At 40.6% G+C, this 19190-nt stretch overlaps 1 protein-coding gene across 1 annotated transcript in view; it reads left to right on the top strand.

The window, feature by feature from the left end:
* Positions 1-18608, top strand: part of STK4 (serine/threonine kinase 4) — a 49208-nt gene extending 30600 nt beyond the window's left edge. Inside the window, exon 11 of the mRNA XM_049817356.1 lies at positions 15345-18608. Within this exon, the coding sequence (XP_049673313.1) occupies positions 15345-15503 (159 nt within the window). The 3' untranslated portion in view covers positions 15504-18608. The remainder of the gene's footprint in view (positions 1-15344) is intronic.
* The last annotated feature ends 582 nt before the right edge of the window (positions 18609-19190 follow it).

The raw sequence follows: 19190 nt of genomic DNA, 5'->3' as shown, positions 1-19190 counted from the left end.
TTTCTTCGAATAAGAGACAAAGCAATAGTCTGGCAAACTGTTGAAGCAAAACATCAAGAAAACACATTTTAATAAACTCCACTTTCTAAAAGTATATTCACATCTCTTGGAGTTTTGGAATTATCTGCACTGCAAGAGTTGGTATCACAACTGCAGCGTCCTTTAAGTAACTTTGAATAACTGTATGTCCATTTATACTTCCTTGATGGGAAACGGTGGTATTTTTTTGTGTCTGTCTAAGCAACTTCTAGCCAGAGCTTTTAACAGCTACTGCTTAGATCTTTCTTTTTCACAAGTATAACATAAATGAAAGTGAGCCTTCCTCTTACCTGAATGGAGGTATAATTCTTTTTCTGGAAGTAGTAAAGAAAAATATAATTTTCTGTTTATTGAGACAAAGTTTCAGTATGCTGCTCTTATCTGGGACATCCTGGTTTTTATTAACATCCTCATTTCTGTGCTTTTACTTAGTAGTTTGAAACTTTATACTGGAAACAAAGATTTTAAAATACATAAGTAAACCCAGCAGAGAAGGAAAGTGTGTTAGACTAACAGTGTCTTCAGCTTGTTCAATTGGACAAATGGCTGTTAGTTTGCAGTGAAATCATGAATGTGAATCCTTTTCCTTCTGGTTAAACAAATAATGTATTGGTGTGATAACAAGAGATTGAAGTTCTTACTGAAAAGTTTATAGAAAGCTTAATTCTTTCAAAGCAAGTCAAATCACATTAGGGTGATATTGTGTTTTTGAGTCTGGTGGTAGACACCAGCCCGACAGTGCCTGCAGATCAGGGTCTGCTTATGCATATCAGCTGTGGTCCAGGCAGTAAGAATGCCAACCACAATGGGTCACTGCAGGCTGGAGTCCAAACCAGGGAAGTGCAACGCCTGATGCGCACTGCAGCTCTGTATGCTGCTCAGCCCTGGTATGAATCTGCAGAAGTTGGAGCTGGTATCTCACAGTGCACAGTGTTACATCTCCTGCATCACCCCGCTGCTTCCCCTACACCACTATAGAATGACTACAGTTAAAAATGGGTATCACTCAGCACAGTATATTTCTTGTCCCAGCTCAGGACTGTGGTGAAGAATGGCTGTGTATTGGAATCATCTGTTTCTTTCAATGGAAGTGATTTATAGGGAGGAACTGTTAAAGGGCAGGTGATTTATTGCTTATCAATAACAGTAAACACATTCTGCTTTACAATGATCAGAGTCTCTAATTTATTTTATTCTGTCTGTGAAGGTGTCATTTGTCTTGTGAACAGCTTATTGTCTACCAGTACCTGAACATTCAATATCTTTGGTTTCTCTGAACGTTCATTTGGATAGCATTTATTAGCAATCTAATATTAATGCTTTATAGCTTTACTACCTTTTGTCCTTCTAAAAGTTCAATCGATTAAAAACTTGGGAGTATTTTCCGTACAGTTGCAGGCTTTGAGAATGACGGCAGGCTAAATAATTGGCTTTCATTTTGTTGGAACTGGTCTTTGGGTCTTTTCTAGCAGTAGGAAGAAAGCATGTTGAGGATACTTGGATAAGGCAGATACTAGAAGAAATGTACTTGCATTATATGGGTAAGCTGCTGTTGTGTGACTTTTTATAGTTTATCATTTCATAGTGTTTTCTGACTGTACTGTGATCTTCTCAGCTTTATCTTCTTTTTACTTCTGTCTTTTAAACAGCTTGGTAAAGGTGTCAGATGCAGGCCTCTGCACTAATCTTTCTGTTCCTCCTTTCTCCCATCAAAATTACTCAACTGAATAAGCTGAACTTGTTACTAAGACTCCAGAAAGTCTATCTGCCTGGACAAAAGCAAAAAAGGCTTATTACAGTGTGCACATTTGCAGGTCATTTCAATGGGATTATTTGAAAATCTAATAATCTTGAGACTTCTATTGAATTATTATGAAACTTGCAATACATTCTTTCTTTTCTAAGAGAGCAAGTTTCTCTGACCCTTGTGTGATGAATGAAGATTGATTGTTCCAAAAAATAATTTGAATATGTATAGTTTTGGGTAGAAGAAAAAAAATGTGTTTGGTTAAAGTAGAGCTTTTTTCAATAACATTTTTTCCAAGACTAAACCAAACACTTTGAGTGAATCTTCAGGGATTTCTCTGTCCAAAAGATTCTTCCCTTTATCTATCATGAACTCTCCTTTTTCCCAGCGGTGGCTGGAATAAAAATTACTTCTCAGGCACTGATTTCTTCCAGTAGTCTTTCTTTGATTGTAAAGTGAACTTATTTGCTAGGGCATTCGTCAGTTTGAGAGAGAAAGCCAGATCTGGGATGGCTGATAGATATCCCTGTCTAGGTCCTATGGAGTGAGGGCAGATTCCTAGTTGGGACACAAGTAAACTTGAGATACTTCTTTGTGCTGTGCTGAGTCTAAATAAAACTTTCATTCAGTGGGAGAGCATTAAGACCATAATTTGGGGGAGCGGGGCGGGGGGACGACACAGACTCAAATAAAAAGAATATTTTTTATCACAACAGGAGGTATTCCAGAATAGACAACTATTGCTTTCCAATCCTGAAATCGTACCCCCATGGTCGTTATCTCCTGCTAATTGAGGAGGATCTTGAAGTGTAGTACCTAGATGTAATTTCCACTGTGAAATATGATTTATAAGAAGAGACAGGTTTTTGTGATGTTTTATTCATTGGTTTTAAATGTCACCTGCCTTGATTCATAACATTGATGTCCCTTAAATGGATTTCCTTTTTTTTTTTTCCCTTCAGCCATCTGCCAAGCATTTTTAAAGCTCTGCTAATTGTTTGTGTTTCTGTTAAGCATTACCTCTTCAGCATATTTAGTATCTTCTTCCCAGCAAATACTTTCAACTTGTGACATCTTTATTAAGGAAAAATGGTTTATTTTGTCACCTTGTAATCAAACATACAGTCATTTTAAAAATAAGCCCAGGAACAGCTTGCTTATCTCTTTTTATTGTTTGTTAAGAGGTCTTGAATCTTCTGTAACATTTGAATGAGGAAGTCACTCTGAACCTTACTGCAAACTTTATCGGATTCATGGCTGCTTCAAACCATCAGTGTGATTTACAGCAGGCTCTATGTATGTAGATTTTATAAACCTTTCTAAATTCCCTTTATAACAACAACAAAAAAACCCGAACCCAGAAGATACCACATTTGGCTTCAAAATTTGTTTGCAATATTTGAAATTGAAAAAACGTAGTTCAGTGGCTTGACTCATATCTATTGTGGAAGAGAATAGATTTCTGCTGTCTTACATTTGGTAACAGGGTCATTGTTCACCACCTGCTTTCACTTTGGTGCATACTGACATTGATTGCAATGTACTTACTGCCACAACTTGCTGTCAAAATTGCATTTTTTTTTGCTATATTTTCATATATATGGCAGGCCTTCTGTGATATAAGGCTTTTTTAAATTAAACTTGTGGTGAGTGGGAAGTAAAATGAGTTGCTGCTGTTTCTGTTGAATTGCTTAGGTCATAGCCCTTAATGGAGACTGAAATAATGTAACCTGAAATCAACTTTATCTGAGAGCATTCAGACTTGTAAATGCAACATCATGGACTATCTTTGAGGCCCCTTTCTTACTGCAGCATTTAATCAGCTGAGACATTGACTGAAAGTTCTGTGGATGAACTAAGTAACTAACAGAACTTCATCCAGGGTCTTTGATCATGGGATTTGTTCCACTACTGCTGTATGTTTAAGGTCAGGCTGCAATGTGCATTTCTGCTTTGGGAGGAAGGGAAAAGGAATTAATAATTGAAGGTGTGACGTTGGAAAAATCTCTGAGCATACTGAATTCTTTAGAAAACCTGTTTGAGCCTTGTTATGCCTTGAGATCTGTTTTCAAGGCTGGGTGTGTTCTTGGCACAGCATCTTCCTTAAAGAACACTGCTGCTCAAACAAGATCTATTTGAAATGCTTCTAAAATCTTCTTGCAACTCATCTGTCAGTACAAATGTTTGTAAAGGGTAATGTAGCTTAAAAAGACAAGCCTGTCCAGGTTTTTCTCATCTGTAGCAAAAAGGGCTCCTTTTGGGGACTCTTTGCATCAGGAGCCTAATAGAGCTGCTCTGGATTGCCTCTTGTAGGATGGAGTCTCTGGACCGTAAGGGAGAAGCCTGGGTTATAAAGTCTCCATCAAGCTTCTGTGAATACTTTCCAATGGGCTGGGTCTTATCCGGACAAGTGCCTGAAATGATGTACTGTGGAGGAGAAAAGTTATTTCAGCTCTGACTTCTGGACCTGGTGCATTTGCCTTTGTGCACCCTCTTCTTGTATTACGATAAAACCTGCAGAAAAATCTAGATGTTGGCTTATTGCTGGTGTTATTTGGTGTGTGTAATTATTGGGTGTCTCCCTGCTTACCTCAACAGGAGACTTCGCGGGGGGGGAGGGGGGGGGCTGCTCATCATGTGTGAGGCATGTTTGAGGTCTTGCTTGTACAGAGAAGGTAATGGAGTTTGCAGTTGGCCATGGCTGCTTCCAACAGCCAGGCTATCCTGGGAGGTTTCCTGTAGCTTTTATTTCCATAACCTCAGTGACCAGATGGCTTCAAAACCCAAGCTTTGACCTTAAAGAAAGGGGGAGAAAGAATAGCCTAATACACAAAGACTGATATAGTCTGAAAGGAATATTATTCAGAATCGGAGTGCTTAATTCCTTCTTATTTTGTGACTTACCATCATGCAGTATCACTATAAAAAGATGCCCAAGTAATAGTGAACGTTTGGGAAGACCTTGCATGGTGATGTGTGCAGGTTCGTGTGACGTGGATTTTATGGAGATGGTTCACTGGGGGACTATTCCAAAAAATGTTTGTCTCTGAGATATTAAACATATGCCCCTGGTTTTAAAGACAACAGCCTCTCCCATGGTCATGCAGCTATTCATTTTCTAAAATGCCCTGGAAATCTCTGTAGTTCAGGCTTTCCTCAGAAAGCTTTAAAATCTCTCTCCCTTCTTCCTTGCCTTCAAATTGCAGTTATGGCTTCCTTTCCCTTGGTGAAGGAGGGGAGGCAGAGCTGCGTTGGACTGGGCTTTTGCGATGAGCCTCACTTTTGGGTATTAAAGATAGGGAACTGGTGTGGTCTTCCTGGAAACAAACCCTCTTCAGCAGCTCTTCTGGAGTTGGAAGTAAATTAGGAGACAGACTCAAATTAAAAACATTTGTTGAATAAAGGTTAATACTCTTCAAGTGTTAAGATAGTTTTAAACAACTTTGGCCTATCTATAATGCCTACTTACCATGGATGATCCAGTCTTAAGCCTTTGAAACAGAAACTGTGTGTCTTAAACCTTAATTGTGCATTGCAGACTTAAGTGTGTGAAGTCTTCAGATAAGTTAATGATTCTATTATACCAGTAGCAAACTTCTCACTCCACATTATTAATGGAAGACTGTATTCACATACTAATTTAGTGTTAACTAATTGGTTACCCTGTGTTTCGTGGTAATAGTACACTGAGCAATATTGTATGAAGGAATCACTCTTACTTTAGGTATCCTTACTTTTACTTCTTCAGGAGTTCTGCTTTATTCAGGTTAAGTGATCCTGAATAAATAAATTGTTAATCTTTAGGCGAGTAGAGCCCTTAGGAGCAAGGGAGAGAGGAGGAAAGGGTATGTCAGATTGGAAGGAAGCTCCATTACAGGCCTGCATACCCTTCCTAGCAGAACTTAGTTAAATGTCTCAGATCTGTAGAAAACTTTATTTCATTTACAGGAATCAGCATTTTCTGACAGATTGCTTTTCTTTAAAAAAGAGGGAGGGGGGAAAAAAAGTTTGTCAGCTGTGTACTTCACAGTTGATTTGTACAGCTAGCCAGATCTTCGAAGCCCAATGACATGATTTATTTTAGCATGTCCAGAGGTATTTTGGTATTCTCTGAAGAAAATTAAAGCATAATCACTTAGAGAAGGAAAAAAACATTTACAGTGTTTCTCCTTAATCAAATCTCTGGCAAGCAAATGTTTTTTATAAGCAAGTGATTCTCCTTTTCTGCTCTTTCTTTTCTTTGTTTTTTTTGGGGGTGGTTTTGTTGTTTGGGTTTTGGGGGGGTTTTTTTGCACTTGTCCAGGCTGGCTGACCTTTTAGCTTAGTTTCTAATTCAGTTACTGAAAAAAAACCCCAGTGAGATAATGTGTCTTTGTGGTTACAGGATTAGTCAGCCACTTTCTAAGTACCTAAAGGATTTTAAGGTTTGGATTTAAAGTTAAGTTCAGTGCTGCAGAATAACACTGACACAATTTGTTATTTCCTTTGTTTAGATTAAGTGTGTATGGTACTTGGGATGATTTTGGAAGTGAATAAGGTTATTCATACTCATAATTGATAGTAAGGCTAAAAAGGGAAATTTAGTCTTGGAGCATAGAAGATTAAAATGCATTGCTCTTTTTAAAAAAAACCACTTTTTTTAATGACCACTCATACCAATGAGTAGAGCTTTGGATGGGTTTTCTTCCTTCTGTACAATGCTGAGGGTAGTAACAGCATGCAGAGGTTATATGGTTGTACTGGCTGTAACACCAAATCTTCCTTGAGCGTTTTAGAGATTACAGTAAGGATTAATAAAGTGCAATTCTTGGCTAAGAGCAGCTCAGGGATGGCAGTGTTATTGATGCAGGGTACGGTGTTCTCGCGGTTGTGCAATCTTCTCTGCTCTGTGGGTAACCGCTCTGAATAATCACTGCGTAGTTATGTCTGGGTAGGCAGAGTAGCCAGGGAGATCCAGATGTTTGCTATAATCCTCTGAAATTGGTTTATGTATTGGGAATTTTCTGACATCTTGACAACAGCAAAGCTCCCCCCAGGCTCTTACAGGCTTTTGAGAAATGGGGGAAAACTTCCAAACTGGGGAAGGTGAGAAAGCAAAGCAAAGATGCCTCTTAGCTGGTGAAGGAGCACTTGTGTGTCTAAAGCGTGTACATATGTCTCTTCCACAGCAGTCACAGGAATTAGCTACTGAAAGTACGCTTGAGGACAGTCCTTGCTGAACCAGCAGGATCAAATGTTATGGATATAAATATACTCTCAAATAAGAAATAGTTGAGTAATAATACTATGGCAGTTTTTGCTATGGAAGAGACAAATCCTGAGCGTGGAGTGCGACTTAGTGTGCACACGCGTGCGCACACACACGTATACTTTCACTCTCATATACACCCTTTAGATTCCCCTGAAATCAGAAAGTCAAATATCAGCATAGGATGTGTCAGCTGAGGAATGAGGGGTGATTGGGGAAGTGTGTGAGTAACTTCCCAGCAAGGAGATCGCGGCTATTACATGGCTCTTAGGTTAGCAAGACAAGGCGCAGCAGAAGCCCACGGCTGGGAATAGGTCAGCCTGGAGGCGAGCTGTGCTGGGGAGGGGGGGGGGGCTGCTGCCTGGCCCCAGGGTACGGCAGAGCTTTCCTTCAGACTGACCTGAGTCAGGGCTCAACTCAAATCCAAGTTACAGCATTATGCTGCTGCCATCCAAGTAATAGCCAGAAAGCTAGTATTGATGAAGCTTGGGCTTTTCTACTTGTGCTCAAGGCAGCCTTTTGCCTCAGCAGCCACTGATGAATGAGGTTCCACTAGTGAAGTGGTGCTGGTGCTGCGAGCAGCAGTGTCTCGAGTGGAGGGGCAGCTTCCCAAGAAGCTCATCAGGCCATGATTGTGTGGCAGCTTGAGAGAAGCCTTGCTAAGCTAGCAAGATGCTAAGCTGAAAAGAGAGGTCGGCAGTAGTTCTTACTGCAGGACAGAGGGAAGTTTCCAGTTTAGATGTGGTGTTCACAGTGTATCTGGCAGGGAGCAGTGCAGGAATGAGAATGGCAGACACTGCCTTCCACTAATTCTGTAGGAATAGTACAGATACAATGGTTCAGTACCATACACCTTTATTCAAATAAGCAGAACTACATAGAAAATAACTAGGATCCTTATTGGCATTGTAGCACTAAGATGTTTCACTTTCAGTAGCCATAAAACTACACATTTCTGAAAGTAAGGTAGAGCTAGCCCAAACACGTCATCTGAGAAGGCCTAGGTGTCCTCTGATATAACTCTCTATTAAAATACTTTTTTCCAGTTTGGCTAGGGATCAAATGCAGAAGTGGGTGTTAGTGTCTGTCCTCCACAAAAAAGTGATGTTGTGATTGTACTCATTTAACTTGCAGCTGCTTGACTTGTACTGACTTAAGTTGACTTGGCCTCTAAGAACATATGATGATCTAGTTGAAAGCCGAGTGTTATTTCTTTGTGGAAAGTCATCTGCTGTCTAGATGAGGTGGCCTGAAACAGCTGTCTCCAGATGTGCACTGATCACAGATCCTGTTCACTTTCTTTGGGAAGTTCTAGCCACAGTGCCGTTTTGACTTGTGCTGCAGCCCATGGTGTGTTTTGCTAGCACATTGCCTAAATAATTAAGATGCGTTAAAAGCAGAAGCTTGTGCTGCTGAGACTTATTTTTCAAATCCTTTGAAAGATTAATATCTGTATTTTTAATCTTTCATGAAATCCCACAGTGAGTGCATTTCATCCACTGCTTTCATAACAGTGAGAAACTTCACTGACACGTTAATGCTAAAAGTGTGGGGAAATAAAGATAATTAATGTTTGTGTAGGCTCTGGGGTTTGTGCTGATTTACTGTAGCCCCTCTGTAGCATGGCTTCTTGACAGATTTGTGAAGTTGTAGGGACCTGACAATCATGATGAAAAGTGGGCGGTAAGCGCCTGTAGGTTCTTAGATTCTTGTGTCCCTTGCATTGGACAATTTACAGTGAATAAATAGTTAATGCCTGTTCATACATTATATCAAGGCCTCCTTATGCTAGAAACATAAATGAGAACAAGGCACTTAATTTTTAGATCAGTGATTGAAAGTATGCCAAATGGTATTGAGCCAGCATTTCAGGAAAAATGCTAAGGAAAAAAATGGCATGCTATTCCAACACCAATTTATATCACCGTTTTCAAGACCTAAAGTCTGGAGCACTGCTTAGCATGAGAAATCGCCCTCTACATTTAATTTTGGCCAGAGAAATTGAATGCTTTTTTTGCTGGTTTAAAAAAAGTGCATAGTACTATTGAGTAATCTGTTCCCTCCGAGTCTATTTGATACGAGCATTTAATTGATACCACGTTTAACCAGTCTTTCAAGTTACAGAAGGCTAATTCCAGAATAATCTCAGTTCCTACACTTGTCAGGGCTCACATTCATGAATCCTTGAGATTTGACACCTCCCCCTAGCTCGTGGTCTTCTGTAGCACCCATGCACTCTCTCATGCTGCAGGCTGAATTACACTCTGAGGTGGTTGCTACAAATAGTCGCAGCAAGTGGTATCCAATGGGTGATCGCCTCCCAAAAATAAAACCCTGCTTGAGGAGACGATAGAAAAAAAGTTCAGAAGTTGAGGTGGATATGCATCAAACTGATCTGCAGGATCCTGGAGAGGAAGTACAAGCGTGCCCTTGGTTTTATCAGAAGGGAAGCATCTTGATAGCATTGCTGATAGCCAAGGTGGAGTGAAGCAAGAGTTTAATTAGTCTCTTCCACGAAGAGCTTCCCTTCCCAAAGGACATCTGAACACTTAATAGACTATTTGTAGGAATTCTTTTCTACTTACCTCTGGTTAGTAGCCACTTATCTCTAGCAGCAAATTCCTATTTGGCATTTAATGTTTAGTGTAGCTTGGATAACTTGGTTTGGATAAAAACCCTTCTCAAGCCATGTTGAGATTTTGCCTGTGTAAATACACACAAGTAAATGAAGAGTTGTGCTCCCTACTAATATGATTCAAGATGTCTTAGTTTCTTTGGGTGACTTTGATCACTGGGCATGCAGTCAAGAACTGTTAGATTGCAAAGTAAAACTAGGCAGAAAAGGAAGATACAACAATAAAAGCTATGCTAAATAGACAATTAATTTGTTTTTTCTTTAGTTCCCCTCTAGCTTATAACTTTTCCACTAAGAATTTATTTCCCTGTGTAGCGTGGGAAGCTGCAATTTTATTACTTCTGTATTTTAGTCTTCAAACTCCCACTGCCCCTTATGAAGTGATAATTGCGAAAGCCATTTTTTCTAAAGGCTATTTAAAACTTAAAAGTTTGACACCAAGTTATGTTGAGCAGTAAATGCCACCTGGAATATTTGGGTTAAAGGCAGACTGGTTGCTGCAGCTGGGTGTTTCCTTTCTAAAAAGCCACAGGCTGTTGGTGGTAAGGGTGGGACGATATTCAGAATATACTCTGTGTGAGCATGTGGAAGACAAGCATTCAAACTCGCAGAAATTATGGTAGAGGGGTATGACTAGAGGGCTAAGAAAGCAAAGAACAACTTCCTAATTTTATTTGTAGGATTTGCTGTAGTATCAAGACTTGAAAATATCCCCCTTCTGCAAAACTAGTCAAATACATTCAGCATGGGGAAAATAGCCCCATCTCACCAGTGTCATATATATTCCTGTTTTATTCCAGAAGTCAGGGTACATCTGCGCATTTAAAAGATGACGGCAGAACAACTGCATCCCCTCCCTGGAGATGGAGGGTTCATGTTTGGCACAAGCTTCAGGACTTCTAAGGGTATTTAAAAACAAAGCCCAGATAGCATGAAACGTTGCAAAGATGCAAAGAAAGGGCTTTAGTGCTAAATCTAGGGATCGGATTCAGTGTAAGCAAGTGAGAAGAAAGTTGCAGGAGGAACATGTTTTTCACTTGTGCCAAGATAATATTTTTTGATTCCTGTGCAGCCAGTGAGTTAGTGCTTTGCTGAAAGTCTTTGTTGGGGGAGAAATGTGTGAAAGCTGCTGGGAAACGGCTCGTTTCTATTTGATGCTCATAATTCATGCAGCAAGAGGATTTTGGTGGAGGAGCAAATAAGAATGATAGCTGAAGTGACTCAGGGATTACTGGATGACATCGTATTTATGTCAGTAGTGCAGACTGGTCCGAGTCAGTGATGACCTCGTGCTGCTGAAGGGCTGTTAAGGGACCAGAGGAGTATGCTAGGTCCCAAACTGGTCAAGCTACAGCCCCTGCTGTAGGAACACCAGGCATGGGTGCCCTTCAGTGTAAGGACTATGGGTACCAAGAGAACTGTGATAAATCATTTGCATGAGCTATAATTCAAAAAGCTTTCACTGTTTGGATTTTTTGTTTGTTTTTTTCTTGTGGACAGGGAAGGGGCTGAGCTAATTCTCTAGGCTTTGTGTTTTACAGTAGATCTTGTGTGAAACATAAATCTGGCGTGGTCTGTTTAAAAATACTGTGGCAGGTTTTTAGACTGCCTCTTGCTCAGGACAGAACTGCATAGGTATATATTTCAGACCGTGGTGCCCTTGAACATCGAACCTGTGGCTATGTCTAACGTCTGCAGAGAGCCTGTATTTATTCTCCTTTTGCTGCTTAGATTCATTTACGTTCAGTAAAATATCATGTTGCAGTGATACTCTACCTGACTGTAACAAATGCAAGTGGGTGGTTTTTTTCCCCCCGTCTATTTTTAAAACACTGATTTGAAAGGACAGCAACTCAGAAGCAGTTTGCTGAGGTGAACATTGTTCAGCAGAGTAGTTATCTGCAAGTCTGTCTGAAATGCTGGCAAAGGGATGTCATGAATAGCTTGCAAATCTTCTCCTTGAGGAAGAAATTGTATATCAAATGATCTGTTCCTGATTTGTCCATCATTACTGCGTATGCATGGAAAGGCTGTAGGTTATGTCCTTCTGAAGGATGTAATTATATATGTCCTTCTGAATTATATGGTAGAAATCATCAGCATATTAAAACAAGATGTTGGTGTCAGTGGTGTCCGCAGCCTGAAGAACAACAAACAGCACACATGGCCATAGCTGAGAGGCTTTCAGGTGAACACTTGCAACTCTGACGTTTGTCTTCAGTTGGACATTTTTACAGAGTTAAGATCATTCTCAAAATCTTCAGTAAAAATATAACTGTTAATCAAATAGTTAAAAATTAGCTTTCTGCACATACAACCTTGCTTGAACAGTTTCACTGTGCTGCCGCCTCTCCCTATTGATAGCTGTGTTTGATCAACCTTAGAACAAGTATTTTATATCAGTCTTTACTTTTGAAATTAGATTCCTTCCTTTAAAACTTTGTCTTAGCTATTTGATCACTGTGGACAAAAATAGCTTTTACAAAGACACTTAGACTTTTTACAGCAGAAGAATTGCTGAGGAGAAGTGAGGAGAGGAACGGGACTGAGCCCGTGGCTAAAACCAGCTCTAATTGCAGCTGTTCAGTGCTGAGACTTTACCCTGAGTAACCATCTGTCATGAGATGCTCTGTCCTTGTCCTTCTTATTTTGCTTCTGGTGTTTCTTTAAGAGAATAATGTCAGTATCTCAGGAGTCTACCACTGCAGAGACAGATACACTGGAGTTTTAAAACTTCATTTCTGGGAGAAAGTCTGTCTGTGGCACTAGCTTACAGTGAAATGCCACGCAGCAAAGTGAAATGGAGGCCATCATGTTTTAAGCAGTTTTGAGGTTTTGTGGGGTTTTGGGTGGGTTTTTTTCGTTTTTTCTTTTAAAGATGCATGTGCAAGTAGAAGGACAAGCTGAGTAATAGCCCAGCTCAGGTCCCAGGGCTCATGTTGTCGTGGGCCTGAAGCACAGCAGGAGCAGAGGGCTAGGTGTCCTCTGCATCTGCGTGGGCGCTTGGCTCTCATTAATAATTGAATGCCTGTCAGTCTCTCGTCAGCTCATCTGTGGTGAAGTCACATTCTGGACCTTTTACTAGTGTTGCCCTTTGGCTTCTCTGCCTCTTTTAGGAGCAGCATGGCATTCACAGCCATGCTGATGTTATTCCAGATGAAAACTAATTAGTTCATCCTCATCAACACACAGCATTGCACACAGGATGTGTTTCTGTGCTCTTAGAATTTTTTGCACTGCATTGACTTGCCTCACTTCCTTCTCCCACCATCCCCATTCTGTTTAACCCATGATCAGTCTCCTTAAGTAGCTACTTTGTCCTGCATTACGCATCTGTGCAGGTAACCCACTTCCCAATTTGTTAATTTTAATATATATCTGTAGGCTTTTGCCCGCTCCAGACTTACCTGTACTCGAAGCATCTTCCATACTATTAGCCATCTGTCCTGACAAACACACAGTCCCAGGAATTGTCAAAGCCATTGTGTCCCTTGGCAAGCAGTTGCTTACAGTTAACAGAAAGACTTTGAGTGTCACTATCCATGGAGGATGTCCCATGATGTTAGATCATTCAAGAACATTAATAGGGCAGGTTTTTCATCAGACTGCCACGTTCTCAGGGACTGGAGAGACTATCGCTGTAAATCCACTCTCCCCTCTGGTCTGCCAACTCTGGCAGTTTGTTTGTGACTGTAAGCAGCACCCAGCACTTTGGGAGGATGGTGGAGAAGGCTCAAAGGGCATCCATGGAAGATTGCAGCCCTAGGACAATTTCTGACGTCTAATAGTTGGCTTAAGCTGTGAGCGAGATATTTTAGATCTATTCCAAAACTCTCTTTTAGTAGTTTAGCACTGGGTGCTCTGGGAGAGCTGACAGCCATTTGCTCTGATATAGCTGCTTAGTATATATGTTCAGTACTTGAATGAATGTTTTCTTCTTTTTTGCATTTTTATTTGACTGTTCAATTCCCTGGACTGTGAGGAAGGGGGATGTTGAATAATTACCTGCTCCATAATAAATCAGTGTGAAAAGGCAACTGGTGCCATGCATCAACTTAAACTGCTGTCTGGTAAAGTTGCATTAATATGTATAAATAATGTATATCTTTGCGGAGCAAGTGCTTTGTCTTTCTAATGAACAGTTGCCTGATTGGAGAGGCCGAAAGACTGTATACCCTTGCAAGAAAGGTTTTGTTTCACCTGTGCCTAGATTATTAAAGTGGATTCGTGATCCTGTAACTGCAACTAGGAAGTATCTTATTTAGCAGAATATGCTAAAGAATTTCAAAAGACCTTCTGAGAAATCAGCTAGCGGATGACTTTGTGGTTTGGGGATGGGTATCATTTCCACCTCAGGAAGAAGGATCAGGATTTACGTATTTTGGTATTCACGTACATTTTAAGGACTGATGCCAACTACCATTAAACAGCCAGTAATTCAGTTGTTGCCTTGTAATAGGCATCAAGCATTTCACTGTGTGTTTTGGCTCAGAAATGGCTTGGAGGATAACAATGGTAGCTGACTAATTAACATCTAAACCAGGACTGCAGCTTCGCTTGCATTTAACTGAAGTAAAGATAAGTCACTCAATTATGGCATTTGTTGAAAGTCTAGAAATTGACGCTTCTTTGTTCAGAAAAAAAAACCAAATTATTTTACATGTTCATAGTACCCACAGCAGGTGGTCACTGAAAGCAAATGGTGCAAACGGTCATTCCCATCCTGCTGCAGTGGCTGTAAAACGGTGCCTTCCCTGTGTTTCCGGGGTCACTTGGTCTTGGATGGGAAAAGGACTGATGCTTAGGTGAACATTTGAAGCGCTTCCAGTGTCAGTATTTTTTAACATTATCATAAAATCCTGTCTGTTCCACAGGTTATAATATTATGTAAAGGGTGTAGCTCTGGACAATCTAGACTGTCCCAGGCCACACTTGGCATCTCTAATCACAGTATTCTATGCCAGTTCTCAGCAAATTGGCACATGCAAGAGAGCCAATTAAACAAAGAGCAGGCAGATAGGGAATTCAGTGAAGGGAAGCTTGTCCAGACTAGCCTGACATCTTCACGTGTACAGTAAAATACAAATTGTACTTGCATTTTATATCAGTATGAGGCTGACCCAAAGTGACCTGTTGTGTGTGTTCTGGGATTTCTAGCTTGGAGGAGTCTGAATTCCTCACTGTGATTGAGGTTCAGCCTGTTTGTACATAAATGTGGGTTGGTTTTTTTTCAAATGCAACTTTTGACAATGATTTTTTTTCTTCCTTTTTCTGTCTCCTTTTGTCACTTAGCAGAAGGAAGTTTAGTTGCAAGGAAAGGGGAGGGGGAGAGAACTTCGTTCCTGTTCCATCTCAATACAGTATTTCTGTTCTAAGCCTGCAAAATGAAGCGTTAGAAAAACAACTCAATGGGGGAAACATTTCACTGGTTGTTTTATACACTCACACTGTCACTAAACAGAGCATGTAATGTATCTGTAAAATGAGCAGAAGCAGCCCAGTATCCTGAGGCTCATGCCAGTCTCGCTGAGAGCAGCAGTCTGGAGCAGAACTCTTCCACCTTCTCCTACTGGAAGATGCGTTGTGACCATCAGATGGGTAGCAAAATCTCTGTAGATGTGTGGATGGTGGCTGTACTGATGTCAATATCTTTTCTTCTTCTGTCTCCCTGCTAGCTGAAGACTTGGAGTGTTGATGAACTTCAGAGGAGGCTCTTAGCCCTGGACCCCATGATGGAGCAGGAGATTGAAGAAATCCGCCAGAAGTACCAGTCAAAGCGGCAGCCGATCCTTGATGCCATTGAAGCCAAGAAGCGGCGGCAGCAGAACTTCTGAGCCACTGGTAGAATAATCTTCCATTCTCAAACAATCAGCTCCTTGCTTTTACGACTACTAAACAGATCGATTTCTATTGAAATACGCTAGCAAAATAGAGGGCAATACTTCTGCTCATTTATTTTTCCATAGCACCTTTGTGAACTCAGGAATGCTGTTAAGTGGAAAATCCTGATGGTATGTTTTAATTTTAGACATATATTTAAAACATTATTCCAAAGGAGTTTTGTTACTGTTTTTAGGGGGACTGTTTTTGAATCAGAGGAACAGATAGAAATAGGCTAATGAAAGTTGGCTCACTCTCTTTGCAACTGAACTTTCAGTAGTCCATTTTGTTTTAAGTTAATATGGATTGTGGTATTTAATGGCTGCATCCTTTGTGGGTTTTGTTTTTGTTTTTCTTTGTGAATGCACAGACTCAATTTCAAGCTGTTAACTGTATCTTTCTACTGTTAAGGTACTGCTAAGTTTTAGGTCGCTGAAGAGAACAGGTGAGAACATGTACAAACTGTTCCAGCCTTTTGAAAGAAACTTAAATCTCATTTTTTAAAAGCCTGTAATAAGCCCCATGCCTTACACTGTGTGCTTTAAGCAAGTGTGGTTTCTTCAAGACCTCAGTTTTGTCCTCTTTTTGTGTACTTTATGAATTAATATGAGTAGATAAAGCATGTTGTGCCTCCATCAGAAATTACATTCTGTGATTTAAAATCCACACTGACTTAAAACCGAAAGTCAGTCGGTGATCTGATTCCCCTTTGTCTGTCTGTTTGGAAATGTCCTTCAGGGAGACCCCACTGATGGTGGAGTGCTCGGAAGATGAAACTGTATTCGAATGGGTGGAAGTTGTGTGAACCTCTCTCAGGAATTAGGTACTTCTGCTGTGTCTGAGAGGACTTAAAAATCTCCACAGTTTGTGAAATATTTTATAGGCTTCATTTCAGATTTACATCTTTAGACGCTTGAATAAAAACTTAAGTTCAGAATCCTTCACATTTCTGCAAGGTTTAGCACATTAGAAAGGTTGAACTGAAATTAAAGACTTTGTTGAATTAACAAAGATGTGCATTTGTGGTGGTGGAGCAAAGGTGGAGTTGATCTGGATGAGAAGGCAATTACTGATGTCCTACTGGAAGAGATTCAGTCTCTTCTCTTCCAGTTCCTCTGGATGCTTTTGTGTTCTTTCTTTACATTTCCCTGGCATTCCTGCCTGGTATAGCTCAATCAACAAAAATGCGCCAGCATGTACAATCGCTGTGAGGATGGTGCAATTAACTCACACCAGTAGAGTGGAGAGTAAAACAGAAGAAGCAAAGAGCCTCATTGCAGGGCAGAGACCAAGTGATACCTCTGCCCCATGGGCTGTAATAGCAGAGGCATGTAGTTTTAGATATATCTAGCATATGATGAATTATTTGGACAGAGCAAGTATTTCTACTGATGTATTTTTATTTTGCTCTGATAGAGGGAAGAGTTTCCATGTCATTCTCTGAAATAGGCCTTGGTACATCGCCTAGATAATTAAACTAAATAGCAGTGTCTCCTGAATCAAATGCTGCTAGAGAGGTGAAGTGTTCATTTCACGCCTCTGTAGGCTCTTTTTTTCTCCTTGGAGCAGACTCTTGGCTACTGTTAACAGGTATACTCCATTGCTGTGAAAGGAACCAAGCCATTTTTACCCCCTCTGCAGATCTGGTTGCATCAGTTTGTCTCAGTTTGATACGCAGTGCGAACACAGCTGTTCCAGAGATCAGCAAACCAGCTGTCCCTGAGTGAAAAGGGAGGCAGTAAGCAGTGTATCTAGGGTGCTGATGTAAGAGTACTTCCTGGGATAACCAACGATCTGATAGCCTCAAGTATTGGGAAAGTTTTGAATTGGGAAACCAAGTAATTGAAAGGTTCATTGTTGTTAACAGACTAAAATCCCTTAGTGTGGACTCTCTAATGAGGTCTAGTGCAGTGCTGTGTGAACACCAGGGCTCATACAGTGCTCGTCTGGAATCTGTGCAATACATTTTGCCCTAAACATGTGTTTATTATAAGCAATATTTGTTAGCATCCTTTGCATCAAAGAAGCTCCCACAACTTAGGAGAGAGTTCTCTGGTGAAGTGTTGGATCTTGTATTAGACACTTGGATGGGTCTGGCCCAACACCTCTGGTGCGATTGACATGCAGATATGTGACGTGGTAAATTGTGCACTGTTTGCATGTGGCGTGGATCAAGCAGATTCTGCTGGGAGTAGTTTTACCTCTGCACTGCGTAGGTAACTTTCTAGTGATTGGAGGGCATTAGAAAACCCAAGTTTTAGGTGAAACACCCCAGGGTGGTGTCTATTGATGGAATATGCAACCTGTGACTGCTGTAACTGAATGTAAGCACTCTTGAAATACTCTGCTTTGCTAATGTGATTGTCTTAAAATACAGCAAATGAACCAAAATAAGTAAAACTGGTCCAATGGCTTAAGTGTCTTTGAACCTTTCTTACATGCATGCAGTGGCTGAGACTTGATGTTTCTTGCACTTGGAGCTCTAATGCAGAATAATTATTTTCTCCTTCACTGATTTTCAATCTGTTAGAGAAAATAATTCCCTTTCTGGTCCCTTTGTAGAGTGTCTGGGAGCATAGTACCTGCTCACTTCTCAGAGAATCCTCCAAGCTAAGAGCAATGCTTGTACCATAAGAGAAAGCTGTGTTCCGACAAAGTTTTTAAGCAAAAAGCTAGCTTAATTGTGAAGCTGCATTCATGTGAAGCTCCTTGGGTCCATCTGCATTGCTGAAAGTGTTCTAGACAAACCATTATCTTTGCTTCTAAAACCTAGAGATACTGAAGATGTCAGTCACGTGAGACTTAAAAATGTGAAGTTTGTAGCTTTAACTTTTTTGTAACAAAGAAATTAGCAACACTGGCATAAAGTGCTGACTTGAAAAGCTATTTTGTAAGATCTGGCTGTTTGTATATAATAGTGTTGGGTCATTAGTTTGTATATGTATGAAATAGTAATTTTTATTGCATTCCTCTGAGTTTGATACAGGAGATTTTATTTGATCTTTCTCAAATACTGCCTTATTTGTTCAAAGGGGCAAATAAACTGTCCTTACCTGAAAGCATCAGTGTCGTGACTCATATTTATGTGTTAAAATACTCTGGTTTATTCTTGCTTATCAGGGCAAGTTTTAACATGACGTGCCTCTAGTCAACCAACGTTATGCAAAATTCTGGAGGAGCATACAAGCTTTAATAAACACAAGCAGAAAACATGTCAGATACACATTTTTGAACAGGCAATTCTTTAGCCTTAAAACACTAGTAATTCTGCACCTCAGGGAGAGATTTGCTTCAGTTCAGGGGCAGGTCTGCATGCTGCTAGCTCAGTGACAGTTCAGGAGGCCACGCAGTGGAAGTTCAGGCAGTTTCCCCGCAGCGAGGAGCGTGGGCAGCCTGGAGCTGCAATCGCACAGGAGGTTCATTTGCCCCAAGGGGTGCTCCGGCAGATGGGGATGGTGAACTCTGCTGTAGATACTTGCTATCTCTGCTCTGTTATTTCACACTGCAGCAACTTTCCTGAGCCTGCAGTCAGGTTTGGGACTAGGTACGTATCAATTTATTCACCTTCCTACACAGCAGGTGAGGCTAGAGGCTCGCTCACCTAATTCTGGCTGACTTGCTGCACTTTCAGCCTTCTAGCT

Source organism: Accipiter gentilis, chromosome 14 (assembly GCF_929443795.1).
Source record: "Accipiter gentilis chromosome 14, bAccGen1.1, whole genome shotgun sequence".
NCBI classification, from domain to species: Eukaryota; Metazoa; Chordata; class Aves; order Accipitriformes; family Accipitridae; genus Astur; species Astur gentilis.
Note: the sequence above shows the minus strand (reverse complement) of the source record. Positions and strands in the feature narration are given on the sequence as shown.